This window comes from Gracilinanus agilis, chromosome 3 (assembly GCF_016433145.1).
Source record: "Gracilinanus agilis isolate LMUSP501 chromosome 3, AgileGrace, whole genome shotgun sequence".
NCBI classification, from domain to species: Eukaryota; Metazoa; Chordata; class Mammalia; order Didelphimorphia; family Didelphidae; genus Gracilinanus; species Gracilinanus agilis.
In genome coordinates, this window is record NC_058132.1 from 639,146,502 (window position 1) to 639,162,114 (window position 15,613).

At 40.5% G+C, this 15,613-nt stretch overlaps 1 protein-coding gene across 1 annotated transcript in view; it reads right to left on the reverse strand.

Annotated features, from left to right (window-relative positions):
• IGSF10 (immunoglobulin superfamily member 10) overlaps positions 1 to 15,459 on the reverse strand; it is a 27,873-nt gene extending 12,414 nt beyond the window's left edge. Inside the window, exons 1-5 of the mRNA XM_044667632.1 lie at positions 15,328 to 15,459; positions 13,511 to 13,705; positions 12,061 to 12,190; positions 9,709 to 10,099; positions 238 to 4,566 (exon numbers count right to left, since the gene is read on the reverse strand). Of these exons, the coding sequence (XP_044523567.1) occupies positions 238 to 4,566; positions 9,709 to 10,099; positions 12,061 to 12,190; positions 13,511 to 13,704 (5,044 nt within the window). The 5' untranslated portion in view covers position 13,705; positions 15,328 to 15,459. The remainder of the gene's footprint in view (positions 1 to 237; positions 4,567 to 9,708; positions 10,100 to 12,060; positions 12,191 to 13,510; positions 13,706 to 15,327) is intronic.
• Positions 15,460 to 15,613: the final 154 nt, after the last annotated feature.

A 15,613-nucleotide genomic window follows, 5' to 3' on the forward strand; every position in this document is an offset into this window, starting at 1 on the left:
AAACCTTAAATTGCTAACAATAGTTTACAAGAACGTAATAGGGACATTCTTCTGTTTTGTAGCGAAATGACACTAAATAAAGCAAGATTATTTAAAAGTGCCTGGTGATTAGTTTGGATTACCTATATTTCTGTTATCAGGAAGGAGTCCAGGATCTGGGTTATTCAGAGATGACTATGGTGTATAGGTTTTTAAGACATCAATAAAACATTTGAATGTAAACACAAATAAAAGTACCTGATGAGACTTTGGTCCAGTGAATAGTAGGAAGAGGGTTACCAGTGGCTTCACAAGGGAGGAAGGCATCTGAGTTAGCCAACACTGTAAAACTAGCTGCTTTGCCTCCGACTATCCTAGGTTTTTCAAATCTATTTCTAGACAGATAGCCAAAAGTTAGGTGCTTAGCAGTGGTGGTTTCTTGAACTGCTGCCTGATCAAGGCTGCTTTTGATTACATTCTCTTGGTGACCTCCCCACTTTGGAGTATGTTGGGTGAACCTTTCTGCGAAGTTTATTGTGGTCAGCACATTTGCTCCTGGTCTTTTGCCTCTTTCATCAATTTCTGGATACGATTGGTGCCAAAACAGGTTTTCTAACCAGAGAGGAGTAACATTATCCTTGGAACTTTGTGGTTCAGCTGTCGTTAGGAGCAAAGCTGGTGTGGGATATAGATCAGCATAGATAGAGGGGGTTGTTCTAAAAGAGGACTTTGTTTGGGGATGCGATTTAGAAGGTGCTTCAGTCTCAGGCCCAGACATGTGCTGGTCAATATGGAGACTTGTGGTTTCATGTGGCTTTGGCTCATTAGGAGCTATTGTCCCTAAGAATGTAATGGGCACTTGGTAAGTTACTTCACTTCTGGTCAAGGGAATGGAAGTAACCTCAGGTACTTCCATGCCACTACTAATCCTCAGGAATGGTGTTTTGCTAGTAAAAGTACTTTGCAGTATTTTACTGGGTGAGGTCATATTAGCATCAGTTGTCTTTGTTAGTGCCAGAGAATTCATTTTAAATACTTCAGTTACATCTGTAGCATTAAAAGTTAATGGATGAAAACTATTTGAAGTTGGAATTTCTTTAATGCCTTCTGGAGACCGGGTCACAGTAAAAGTGCTGGGACTAATTAAAGGTTGAACTACCATTTCACTGGGAGTGGCTGTCATTCCTGGTGAAGTGGTGATAACATTCTCAAACTCAGTAATGGTCCGTGGGGTCATGATATTTTTCTGTGGTCGCCTTCGCCTTTGCCCTCTCCGTCTCCCAGGTCTGGCTATTCGGTTTCTGATGACAGTGGTTGAAGGCTGAACAATATGGGGAGAATATGTTGACATAAAACTGTCTGTTCTAGATATCCTTGTGGTACTTGCAGACAAAGATGGAAGGTCTGTTGTTGTTGGGAGATTCTCAGGGATGGCTCCTTTAGGAGTGGAAGGGAGTTTCTGAGTTATAGTAGGGATTTGCATCTCTTTTGATAAGAGAGTTGTGAAATGGAAAGAACCTCCATCTATGGGCACTACTGGGGACATTTTTGGAGGAACTGTGATTGTGTTTGCTTGTGAACTTGATTTATGAAGATTCTTATGCACTTCTCTTTGGACATAATTGTTCACGAAAATTCTGTGCCATGGAATTTTTCTTCTAAATGCTCTTGTGAAAACTGTCACACTAGGAGCAGAGGAGATGGCCATAACACTTGAATGAGTTGTAGGAATGGGTGCACCTTTCTTGGTCACACTAGCACTGGGGGTGGTGCTAAACAAAGCTGGATGACTTGTGCTCATTGGAAGGGTTTTTCCTGTATCCAGAGGCATAGGAGCAAGGGTCACCAATTCATTTTTTGGAATTACATGTGTGCTTTCTGCACTAAAATATCTTATTGTGGGAGTTGTTTTCTCTGGCTCAACATTAGGCTTATCTACCTCTTCAAGTTGTGATGCTGGATGTGGGTATGGAGTAGTGGGTGCTGATGTTACTTCTGCAAACTCTATTTTAGGGAGGGGATCATGCACGGCACTTGGAAGAAAAAAATGAGAAGGAGCTGTGGTAAGTACCATTCCAGGTGTACATGTTGGGCACTTCATGCCAAGTTCTTTTGGAAGCAATGTTGTCCTTTCTTCAGGTAGGAATTTGAATCTTGGTCTCAAAAATGGATATCTTTGCCCTCTGGTGTTAGGGACTCTCCCTGGGTTGACAATTCTCCTCCTGCCCCAAATTTTCCTCCGTCTCCCATAATGTCTTATTAGTGGGGGTGTGGTAGTGACATCACTGATGGCCCAAACCGGATTCTGCATCAGCATTGTTGTGTCTGTGGGAAACTTAGAATTATGAGATTTTATAGTAGTTTGGGAATAAAAATTCCCATTATTTGACTCATTCTCTGTTATTACAGACATGTGTTGATGAGAGAGTTCATTAATAGAGTCTCTAAATACAAGATCTTTGCCACCAGGGACCTCAGATATACTGATGTTGCTATCTCTGCTAATACCATCTCTTGATGTTGTCAACATGCTTTTGAAATGTTCATTTCTTTCCCATAAAGACTGCTCTTCGCTCAAGATTTTGACTGTAATTGGCATCAAAGAAGAGGTGGTAGGTAGTTGTTGAGTGATGATGCCTGCCATGCTACCTGATGTATTTAGGTTAATTTGAGTTGAAACAGGTACAGTTTTGATAGATGTGGATAGATTTAAATTTGTATTTGAAATGAATTCTGCAGGCCTTTCAGGTTGTAAAGTCTGTGGACTGACTATTGGAAAGGCTTCCATGTCAGGAGAGATACTGGTTTCTGAACTGCCTGATCGTGTTATGGGATCTGTAGTCACTGGGCTTACTGATATCGCCAGAGATCTTGTTGTGAGGAGCATGAACTCTTCATCTGGAGGCAAGATACCAGATGACTCTTCTCCATCTGCAGAGAGCTTTGAGAGTGGAGTGACTCGTGTAGGGAGTGCAGTTATGGCACTTCCTACTTTTTCTGGTGTGGCTAGTTTTTTAGCTTTTTCCAAAAATGCTGCCCATTGTCTTGGGTCAAGTCTTCGAGTAGAAGGAGGAAAGTGTCTTCTGTGTTCTCTAAAACGTCTGTTTATTGCCTCTCCATGGCGGCGGTAAGTTAGCTCAGTGTAATTCCTTCTTTTACTTGGATTTGAAATGTCCTGTTTTGTCACATCAGCCTCTGGAGGCACTGTGTTTTGTACTACTGGTGGCTCCTTGGGGTTTGTGGTAGTAGTCTTAGATTCTTCTTGTCCAGAGCCTTCAGCTTCTCCATCTTGATATTCTAGATTATGCCCTTTCATGTCTACCAATACTTGGAAAATCAAAAAATCAACACCATATGGATTAGCTGCTACACATCGAAAATAACCACTGTCTCGTTCAGTGACCTTCAATATTCTTAATGTGCCATCACTGAGAATTTGCTTGTTTCCTAAGGAGTGATGAAGTACAATATTTCCAGGGAGAACCCAACTGAAAGAGGCATCTGGGATCCCAGCAGACTGGCATGGAAGGTCGAGTGTCTCACCTATAGAACTCATGTGTGGAGCCCCATTTATGTGATAAGATCCCACATTTGGATCTACCACAGTAACCCTATAGGTGAGGATATCTGCATCATCATAATTAGTGCTGATACAATGGTAGAGACCAGTGTCAAAGCCATCAGCTGCTTGCAGTTCTAACTTTCCAGCTTTATCTATTAGGATTCTCCCATCCTCACTAATATAAGGGGCTCTCACCTTGCTCCCATCTGCAAGAACCCACTCTAAGCGGGGACTGGGATCTCCTTGGACTGGGCAGTCCAGTTCTGTGGTCCCACCCACTAAAACAGTACGCTCCAGCTTAGTAGTATTATCTCTGGAAATCATAGTCCACTTGTGCTTGATTGGCCCTTTTTCATGTGGCACAGTGACATGGGCATCAGTCAGGTACTGGATATGCAAAGTGCTGAGGGTGGTCACAGTCCTATCCAGCTGCAATGATATATGGTCCTGCATCAGCCAAGATGGATCGGCTCTCAGTTCTGCTTTTATATCAGTAAAAATGTCTTCATTCCTTGCAGTAATCTGATTATATTTTTGACTGAGATGGGATGTTTGGGTAAGGGAAAGCACTCTTTCTAGCCTCAGTGGAGAATCACTATACATGGCTAGAATTCGCCAGAGTGGTTGGATGTGATGATGATCTATGTTACATACAAGGAAGGTGGAAAATGACGTATTCAATGTGATATGGCCACTCTCTTCAACAAAAGAAATGGGCAACGTCTTGGAAGGCTTCTGAATACTGCACGCCAAATTAGCTTCATTCCCAGACTGGTCTGTCAAGTTCATAATGATCAAACCAAGGGGTGCAACAAAATCTTTGGACAAGAGAGTTACAGAATCCCCTTCTTCTGGTAGAGTGAGATTCTTTATCTTCAGGGAAGAGTCAATGGTTGGCTTCATACAAGTCAAGGCTTCAGCTGAGATCTCAGCTAAGCGTTTACCTTTGTAATTCTTAGGATTTGTACATAGTGGACATTGAAGAAAAGTGGAGGCATTTCTTTCTCTTTTGCATTTTACTATATCTGGGGAGAGAGAAATAGAATTTAGCTATTTTCTAATAATAACCTATTTCTAAAAGTTATTCCAAACAATAACTTCTCTAACTATAATATAGATGACATATCTATGTTATAGTGTAACTTCTATATCTACATCAATTCAATTCACTTTAACAACCACTTATTTGAAGTCTCAACTTTGTGTCTGGTGCTGTGTCACAGTTTATTAAAAGATAATTACATTGTGAAGATGAATCTATCATTCACCTTAGTGTAAATTTAAACTGGTGGGTTACATCTCCTGGTGTACTAGGAATTTTATTCTTGAAGGGACTTTAAAAGTAATTTAATCAAAAACCCAGTGGAATTGTGCATCGGCTAAGGGGGGTTGGGGGGTTTGGGGGAGAGGGAAAGAACATGAAACATAGTAACTATGGGAAAATATTCAAAATAAAAATTTTTTAAGTAATTTAATCAGGGTCAGCTAGGTGGCTCACTGGATAGAGTCAAGCCTGGAGACAGGAAGTCCTGGGTTCAAATTTGCCCTTAAACACTTCCTAGCTGTATGACCCTGGGCAAACCACTTAACCCGTATTGCCTAGCCCTTGCTGCTCTTCTGCCTTGGAACCAATTCTAAGACAGAAGGTAAGGGTTCTAAAGTCTAAATAAATAAATAACTTATGCCTAGAGATAGGAGATCTTGGGTTCAAATATGGCCTTAGACACTTCCTAGCTCTGTGACCCTGGGTAAGTCACGTAACTTCTGTTCCTTGGTCCTTACCACTCTTCTACCTCCTTGGAATCAATATACATATTGATTATAAGACAGAAGGTAAGGGTTTTTAAAAATTAAATAAAAGTAATTCAATGTACCACTTGCATTTTACAGATGAGAAAACTGAGGTTCTGAGAAGTAAAATTTCCCTACTTCATGCATGTAGTGAGTGGCAGAGACAAGCAGTATGGTACTGTAGAAAGAATAATAGGTTTAGAATAAGAGGAGTAGGGTTGAAATCCCAGCTTACTCTGGTTTGACCTTGCAAATGACTTCTGGACTTCATCAATAAAAAGAAGGGCTTGGACTAGGTGACCTTTAAAGTTCCTTCTAATTCTCAGTCTATGAACACCATGATTCCAACCTAGGTTTTCAGAATTCAAAATCTAGTGTTTCATTTCCCCGCCTCTCCCTCACTATGCTGTGCTGCCCAATGTGACTTATTGGGATCTTTGGGTACCAAGAATTGGCTACATTCATAGAATTATAAAGTTTCATAATTGGAAGAGACTTCAGTGGTCCTCTGGCCCAACGTTTATCTATAAAAGAATCGCTTCAGTCTGAGAATCAATCAAGAAGCATTTCAAGAACACCTACTATGTGCCAAATACTGTGGTATGGGCTGGAGATATAAAGGCAAAAATAAGCCCAAATAGTCTTTTCACACACACTCCCCCCCCCCCCATTAACTTACATTTTAGTGGCAGTGGGCAACATGTATATATTTAAGTAGATACAAAGTGGATTGGGCTAGCTCAGGAAATTGTCAATTCCCCTCCAGTGATAGTCTTCAGACATAAGTTGAGAATGTCAGCCATTCCCTGTGTTGGCTTTGTTGTATGCTGGCTCATCTCCATGCCAGCAATGCTCTCCCTCCTCACCTCCACCCATTAGAAATCATCCACTCCCTTCAAGGCTTGCCTCAGGCTAAAATCTCCTTTAGGAGGCTTTTTTCGAACTTCTAGAGAGCTTTCCTCCACTTGCTACTGCCTTCCATCTCTGATATTATATTGAATTTAGGTAGAACAGACTTTGTATCTAGGAAAATGTGAGCTCTATGCTTCAGGCTGCCATGTGATAGCCCAGGCTGCTCTAGGTCCTGCCTTCCCTAGGGACCTCCTGACTGGTGCACCCTGGTACACACTGCACCCCTACAGAACAATGATTCTGACTGCTTGTCAGAATCTGGGTGCCATTTGTGATATGAACTTGAACAAATTTATGTTTGTCTAAGGTTATAAAAGTCTGTGTGGTTTGGAACCTGATCCCTCCAGCACAGCACACTGAGCAAATAATAAAACCAGGATTAGAGAAATATAGTAAGTTATATTATTCCCATTACAATAGTGATTTCAGTAGGCTGATTTAGAAAATAGGAAACATCTGTTCACATATGGAGATGGAGGTAATAAAAATTAGGGAGAGAGAATAGTAAGGAATAAAATAAGAAAGGAAATAAAATTCTTAGGAGAATGGAATGGGATCCTATTGATATAAATGCCTTTTTTTTTTAAAGGTGGAAAAATTGAAGCAGGATATGTAGGTTTTGCCCTGGGCCATCACAGAGTAGGCAAGCTTATGTGGGATAGACAGTATGTAAAGGAAAAAATACATACAGGATAGGGACAGAGTTAGGTGGAAGGTGATCTTAAAGGCAATTAGGGAAACTAGACTAGGAAAAGCACCCTGAAAAAGGATATCCTTGAGCTGAGTTTGAAAGGAAGCCAGATATTCTAAGAGATGAAAGTGAGGAGGGAGAGCATTCTGGATATGGTGAGGAGGGGGCAGCCATTATAAAAGTATGGAGTATAAATATGAAGCATATTGTACAAAGAATTTCAGCAAACACCCACTGAGGATCTACTATGTGTAAAGTCATCTTGCATCCCTCAGATACAAAGACAAACAAGTCTTGATGCTTTAATGAAATTTCAGTCTGATAAGTAAATTAACAAATAAATAAAAAGACTGATACACAGATAACACTCTCCAGGAAAAACAGTCACCCTATTATTATTAAAGACAACAGGCTTTTACACATCTTTAATCCTCCTTGACTCATCTCCAGGTCTGTACCCAGGCTTTCCCCAACCTAAAATGCTCTCTTCTCTCCTCCACTTTTTGGAATCTCTAGGTCCTTTCTGGGTTCACCTCACATACCATCTTCTCAAAGAAACCTTGCCTGATTTCCCAGGTGGTTAATGTTCCTCCCTGAAATCCCTTTGTATCTCTTGTAAAAACTTATCTATTCTCCATGTTGACTTTTCCTAGTAGAATACAAACTCCTTGAGGTCAGATATTGTTTCATTTTTGTCTTTGTTTCTCTAGCAGCACCTGGCACACTTTAACACCGTTTAAGGCTTTCTCCTATTGAATACCCTTTCCTCCCTTAATTACAAACTTTCCAAATTTGAGTTCTTCTTCCACCTCTCTACATGTTCCTTCTCTGTTTCCTTCACTCTATAGTTATCCCTTCCACATCACAACTTCCCCATAATAGTTTCATCATTAAGAAACTAAATGGGAAATTTCGATTTTTGCAGAAGCCACAGATGACACACAAAGATCAGTAGAATTTGGTTAGTTTAGAAACTCAGAAATGCACACAGCCCAAAATTTACAATAAAGCTCTATAAACACCCCAACAGACTTCTTCTCTGGTACAAGGGGAGGGCCAAAAAATGTTACAAGGATTTTTCAGATCATGGGGATCATGTCTCAAACCCCCTCGATGTGGAAGGGTCAATTGTACTTTAGCCTCTCCCCAACTTCTTAATTTGATGTTTCCCAAGAATTTATACTTGTCCCTCTATTCCCCTTTCTTTTATCTCCCTTGGCATTTTCTCAGTCCCTGGACTTCAACTAATATTTCTATGATGAGAATTCTCCAACCTTTATCTTTAGCTTTGGTCTCTAGCTTAAAGTGGAGACCTGCATCACTGACCACCTAAAATACATATTTACTTGAAGGTCCCACCAGTATCTCAAACTTGACAAGTTCATTGTCTTTCTTCCTAAACCAGTTTCTTCCAACTTCATTATTTCTGCCAATAGCCCTACCCCTCATCCTATCTCCTAGGTTTTTATGCTCAATGTTACCTTTTGACTCTTCCCTGTCCATTACCTCAAGAAGGCAAGCAAGTACCAGGTCCTGTAAATTCAATCAGTCAATCAATAAACATTTATTAAGCTCCTACTATGTTCCTGGGTACTATATTTAGCTCTATGGTTACAAAAACAAAACAAAAGACTTTCCCCTGCCCTCACTGAGCTTATAATCAAAAGAGGGAGACAACATGTAAACAAATATATTCAAGACAAGTTGTATGCAGGAGAAATAGGAAGAAATTAACCAAAGATTCAGATCTGACCCAAGACACCTACTAGCAATATGAGTCAGGGAAAGTCAAATTAACCACTCTGGATCAAGCACTCTCTGGTGAAGCCTGAATTAAATTAAATGGAAATGGAAAATATTTAAGAAAATAAATAAAAATGCAATAGGCTGTAGATAATGTTAATATGTGGCTTTCTATGTCAATAATAAAGGTGAGTGGTTTCTGTTTGAGTTTGAAACTCAAGGTAGCTCACTAAGATAGGAATTCATAACCTTTTTTTATAGCACAAAACTCTTTGGCAGTCTGGTAAAGTCTAAGGACCCCTTCTCACAATAAATGTGGTAAGATGCATAAAATAAAATACATAGGACTATGAAGAAAGCCAACTAGATTGAAACAATTATCAAAACATTTTTTAAAACAAATGCATGGATTCCAGGTTAAGGACTCCTGCTTAGACTCTAAATTACAGAGAAGATGTCAACCTGCCTTAGTAAAAGAAGTTTCCTTATCGTGGAGTTCCCTACATCAATAAAATCACTTATCAAATAAGAAATAATCCATCATATATTAATAAATTTGATTTCCTCCCCAGCTCTTTTTTCCATGACTCTCTGCCTTTCCTGTCTCTCTTAATTTCTTTCTTTCCTTCCTCCCTTCCTCTTCTTTCTCCCTTCCTCTTTCTCCCTTCCTCCCTTTCTCCCTTCCTCTCTCTCTCTCTCTCTCTCTCTCTCTCTCTCTCTCTCTCTCTCTCTCTCTTTCTTTCTTTCTTTCTCCTCCTTCCTTCTACCTTAGAATCAATACTGTGTATTTATTTCAAGACAGAGGAGTGATAAGGGCTATATAGTGGGGGCTAAGTGACTTGTCCAGGTCACACAGCTAAGAAGTGTCTGAGACCAGATTTGAACCCAGGACCTCCTATATTCAAGCCTGGCTCTCTATCTACTGAGCCACCTAGTTATCCCCTCTCCTCTCTTTCTAATAAAACACCTCAGAATAAGTTGCCTCTAATTACTGAAAATAAGACATAAAAAAGAATATCTATTATGCTACCTGGATGCTGTTGTATCCAGTCTGGAAGCCAACTGAGCTCACAGTCACAAACCCAGGGGTTTCCATGCAGGTAAATGCTCTCCAGTTGAGTCATATACAGAATCATCTCCTGTGGGATGGTGGTCAGGCAGTTGTCTGACAAATAGATGTACTTAATGAAAGATATTTTAAATATCTGGAGATAGCTCATAGAGACAAAAGTATTGGGATGGAGCTTGGTGAGCAGATTTCCTTCTAAATGCACAAGCCGAAGAGAGGTGAGTCCATAAAAGGTCTCTGGGTTTATAAATTCCAGGTGGTTATGGTCCAGGTGCAGCCGAGTCAAACTCCTAAGGCCATGAAAGGTATCTCTGTGAAGTCTTCGGACTTTGTTGTAGCTCATTTTTAAAACCTCACAGATTTTTTTAAAAAGAAACAAACAAACTTACATTAGCTCAAAAAGTCATTATTTCCGTATGCAAGAAATAGCATTAGCACTAGATTATCTCTTGGCTTTGGTGGATGTTGGACTAGAGATGAAGGAATAATATGAAGTTTTTCAAATTGCTTTTCCCTGGTCTGTACACACAATACCCCAACCTTCCATCATTATTCAGAATGCAACATTCTCCAAAGATGAAAGTGGAAACCAGCTCCAAAATGGCACCTAGTTATTCCATATTGAATAAATGGAATGCTTTCTATGAGCCAGGCATAGGGGCAATTATGTGGCACAGTGGGTGGAGTGTCAGGCCTGGAGTCAGGAAGACTCCTCTTCCTAAGTTCAAATCCAGACTCAGACACTGATTAGCTGTGTTACCCTGGGCAAGTTGCCCTATTTGCCTCAGTTTCTTCATTTGTAAAATGAACTAAAGAAGGAAATGGCAAACTACTCTAGAATTTCTGCTAAGAAAACTCCAAATGGGATCATGAAGAGTCAGACACAACCAAAATGACTGAACAACAAACTGAGTCAGAGACTATATTAAGTGATGAATATACAAGAACAAGTAAGAAAGAAATGTAAGTGTTCAAACAACTTACTATATAATGAAGGAATAAAAGTTGTAAAAGAGAAATGGAAAGGGAAATAATTGTGTGGTAACAGATGAAAAGTGGCATGAAGGCTGAGCTCTGTGCAAAATAAGGTGAAAGTATTACCAGAGGCCAAGATCTCAGGGAAAGAATCAAGATTCTAGTGAAAGAGGATTGAGAAAGATGGCCTTAGTGAAGGCGGTGGGGTTTGGAAATAGCCATTAAATAGTTTATTTTTTTATTCATGGGTTTCTTCCTTGTTTAACTCACATCTGTGATATCATTGGTATAAGGAATTCCTGAGGAACTTCCTTCTAGGAATATAGATCAACTGACCTGTTCTGCAATTTATAGTCTTAGTTTCTTGAAGGAAACATTTGAAAGACTAAATGACTCGTCTGGGGTTACAGAGTCAGTGGACATCAGAGAGGCTGAACTTTAAACCTACTTCATCCTGACCCTGAAGCCAGGCAGCCAACTGTGCCACAATGCTGCTTAACATACTGATTCCAACTTTTCATGAGAATTAGCCAATGATAATATCACATATTGACTTAATGAAAGATATATGGAATTATCTCAGGACCAGAAAGGCAGCATAGTGTAGTAGATGGAATGCTGAGCTTAGTGTCAGGAATTCTGGGTTCGAATCCTGATTCTGACACTCACTAGAAGACCCTGAGAACGTTATATCACCTCCATGAAACTAAATTTTCTCATCTGTAAGTGGGATAATAATCCCATCAGTACCTATATCACAGTAGTGCTGAGGCTCAAATGACTTAATATGGAGTGTCTCAAAAGTCTTAGTAAAATTTAGTCTCACTAGCTTAAAACTACACTAAGACTTTTAGGACACCCCCATCTACATAAAATGCTTTGGAAACTTTAATTCCTTAAATGTCAGTTTAAGCCAAATTACTTTGGATAATTCACTTTATCACTTTAAGACTCAACTGCTTCACTAGTTGTAAAATGAGGTGGTTGTTCTACATCAGTGATTCCCAAAGTGAGCTCTACCGCCCCCTGGTGGGTGCTGCAGCGATCCAGGGAAGCAGTGATGGCCACAGGTCGCATTTATCTTTCCTATTAATTGCTATTAAAATTTAAAAAAAAATTAATTTCCAGGAGGCCTAAGTAATATTTTTTTCTGGAAAGGGGGCAGTAGGCCAAAAAAGTTTGGGAACCACTGTTCTACACAATTGTTAAGGTCCCCTTCAGATATAACTATCTCAAGGGATCTCTAGTTAATGACATTTTACAAATGAGAAAACTGAGGCAGATAAAGATTAAGTGACTTGCCCAGGGTCCTACAGCTTGTCTTTTTCCCTTTCTTACCTGCAAAGCATGTAAATCTGTAAATGTCTTGTCTGAGATGACACGAATCTCATTACTGTGCAACATCAGCAACTCCAGCTTGTGCAGGCCAGTAAAGTCTGTTTCAGTCAGTTTGGTCAGGCTGTTATAACTATAAAAAAACAGGGAAGGGTCCAGTTCTGTGTAATTCTATCAGAGAAAGCTCATAAAAGCAAGTAAAAAATGCACGGTTTTTGTAAACACATCAGTGAAATTTTGCTCAGCATCCAACAGGACAGAACAACCATTTAAAATTCATGAATATAATTTGAGTCAAAAGTCACCCTGGAAGCTTTCCACAAAGGAAGCTGGAGAGGATTGGGGGAGGAGAGTTTATCTCTTTTACTTTTGCCTACCAAATAGAGGTGTGTCATCTAGGTGTAATAGTTGACAAATCATTCATTATTTTTTTCCTTTGGGATGGCAATTAGGGTTTAGAATTTTTGAGTATATCTTGATGAATGATTTGGAGCAATTCATTAGTCATTGAATTGCACAACATGTTTAGGAAGGGTGACAATATCACAAAATTCTACATGGTCTTTCTTTTAAGTTTCAATGACAGCTTTTCCTTCTGAAAGACAGATTAATGATGACTATGTTGTGAGATTGTCTAGAGTCTGTTATGAAGATTCTAACCCTTATTTTTTATGTGTATATAGCAGAGACACAATATGTATCACATAGATACATACAAATACAGTAAAAATTATTCCACATTGACCAATTTTTTTTAAAGTTTCTGTGCCCTCCCAAAGGGAAATGGATAAAAGAACATACATTGACCCAGGTGATTATCATTTCTTTTAAAATGTTTAATCAACGTCATTCAATCACCACAACAAGAAAGCCAAAAGAGCTAAGAAATTGCCTCATCCAACAAATATATGTCCTTGCCAAATGGAGTTATGTGGCAGCCAAGGAATATTACCCTGTTTGTAAAATCTTCAGGAGGAAATCTACTTCCTTTTACTCTCTGTAAAATGAGGTAATTGGACTAGATGACCTCTGAAGTCTCTTCCAGCTAAGATCCTATGATCATGAGTGGGATTATCTCACCAAACAGCCAGGATATCTAATTCCAAAACTAGTGTATTCTCTGCTACAACACACTGTTCTGAATCTCCTTAAATACCTAGGGACTTGGCTTGACCACCCCTCCTCCTTTTCCCCCTACTCCCAATCAAGAATGAGAAAAAAGGCACAAATATAGTAAAAATGAAACAAAATTCTTAAAAATCACAGAAACTACCAGGCTTTGGTTAGTTCTTGCATTGTTCATTTCTAGAGCCTGGAAAGAATATTAAGTTTTTATTTCCCATTTCTTAAAACCTGGGATTCCCTTTATCAGTGACCTCCTGATGAAGCATGCATAATTTTTCCCTTCTGAGGCCAAAGCCTTCCAAAAAGAAGAAGGGAGTGTTTCACCTACCCCAGGTTGATGCGTTCTGCGTTGGCAGGAATGGAATCTGGTATGGCTGTGAGGTACCGAAAGGTACAGTGCACCTCTGTAGGGACGTAACAGGCACAACGGCGGGGACAGGCACTGCCATAAGGAAGGGTAGCCAGGCAGACACTGACCAGAGAGGCCAGCAAGTGAGGGAGTTCTTTGCCTTTGCCTTTCATCCTGAAACAATACCTCTGTCAGCAGGGATGAGTACAGATCTCCAGACCCTAACATTGTCCCTTCTCCCCCCATCTACCCAGAAGATAAAGACAACTGGTCAGTCTTGCCCACAGCATTCCTGAACGGGCTTTTTCTAGGGGAATCTGTACTGTCTGCTACCCTTAAATAGAGTTCTGTCATCTAAAGGAATATTTATCATCAAGAAAATTCCTTCACAGCTTCTTGCTTTCTTAATGAAAAGCAGCAGGGGAGTTGTTATTTAGGAATTGTTAAAAAGTGAAACTGGAGAGCCCAATGAGGATCCAGTTACCACTGAATCCCACTCTATGTTATTGTGGGTGTTTGTAAACTGGCTTTGCCTGGGTCCTGGCCAGGCAGAACACGTAGGCTACTTTATTGCCAAATAATGACTATAAACAATGGTAAGGGATTGGATGGGCCAGAGGCTCAAGCTGCCTTCAGTGTTGGACTGCAGAAAGACAGATACTTTGCAAATGTAATCCATAGAAAACATCCCAGCCAAGACTTTCTGTTACTTCCTCTTCTTCCTCCTCTGACCTTCTCTTTCTCTAAATGCTGCTGCTGCTCTGTGAGGCAACACCAAGAATAAGGGGTAGAGAGCCTCTCACTGAGAGTCACCTTTGTTGCCCACATGTTGCATAAACATCAGTAGCCAAATCTAATCATTTCTTTATCCCTCCATCACTACCCAACCCCCCCCCCCCCCTCAGCTTAAGGCCTGCCCAGAAACCTTCGAACTGCTTATCTGAGAAAGAAGCTCTTTGCAAAATGTTTAGGAACCTCAATGAATCGTTTCCTTCAGTGCATGTCTGTTATCTGTTCTTAGCTACATAACTTATTGGAAGTAACACTGATGTCAAAGTGCACATAGGATTTGCTGTAAACTGTGGGTAGCTAGGAAGCTAACCAGGGTTAGGAAACAGAAGTAAGAGTCCTGGCCCAATGCACTAAGTGAGCACCTAAGTACTTTCTTTGATTGCTTGCTAAACATTTCATAATGACTTTGGAAATGACCTTTCTCTTTATGCATACTTAGGTTAGCAAAGGAATAGCCAGCTTGGAATCAATTCCTGGGATGGAGACTAGAAAGATGACAGGTATTAGACCCCCAGGTCTGGCATGAAATGGGAAGGACTTGGAAAAGAATCAAAGAAGAGAGGTTAAGGGGGGAGGAGGAGGGATTTTACAAAAGCCGCAAAACATCTGCAAGGAGAGAGGAGCTGACAGTACCTGCGGATCGTTTTTGTATGGCAGCTTAGTCTTTCCCAGTCATTGATTCTTCCCTTGAGATAGGCATCAATTGACTAGGAGGAGGAAAAGGCTCTGAACCAAAGGTGCGGGATGCTTGCCCAGGTCCTTTTGCTTAGCAGAAAAATAATTAAAGCTCCAGTCAGAAAGAGGGAGGCGCAGCTTCAGCCCCGAGTAATACAGAGAAAGTGGTGTTTTAGCCGAAGAAACGTTTGAAAGAAAGTACAGTTCCTTTGGTTTGAACTTTCTCCCCGGCCAGTTTTGCTTTATTATCGGTAGTGCGCTCCAAGGTAATGCCACTTATCGATGTCTCTCTCCCCCTCCTCCCCCCGTCCCAGGCCCAGGAGCTTCACCTCAAGTTCTATTTCCTGAAAACTCTCTCACGGGTTCCAAAAATGTGCGTCTCCACCTACTGCATCCCTTTCTCGGGAAAGTTTCTTGAGCCTGGAGTCAGTCACTGACAAGAGGGAGTTTCCTTTGCTGCTTTCGATGTCTCCTGACTTTTTCCCCAATGTGTCCTCCCATCACCCCCTTCCTTCTCCCTCCCTCTCTCTTTCTCCTCCCTCCCCCATCCCTCTCTGACTTTTGCCCCTTCTCTCTCTCTCTCTCTCTCTCTCTCTCTCTCTCTCTCTCTCTCTC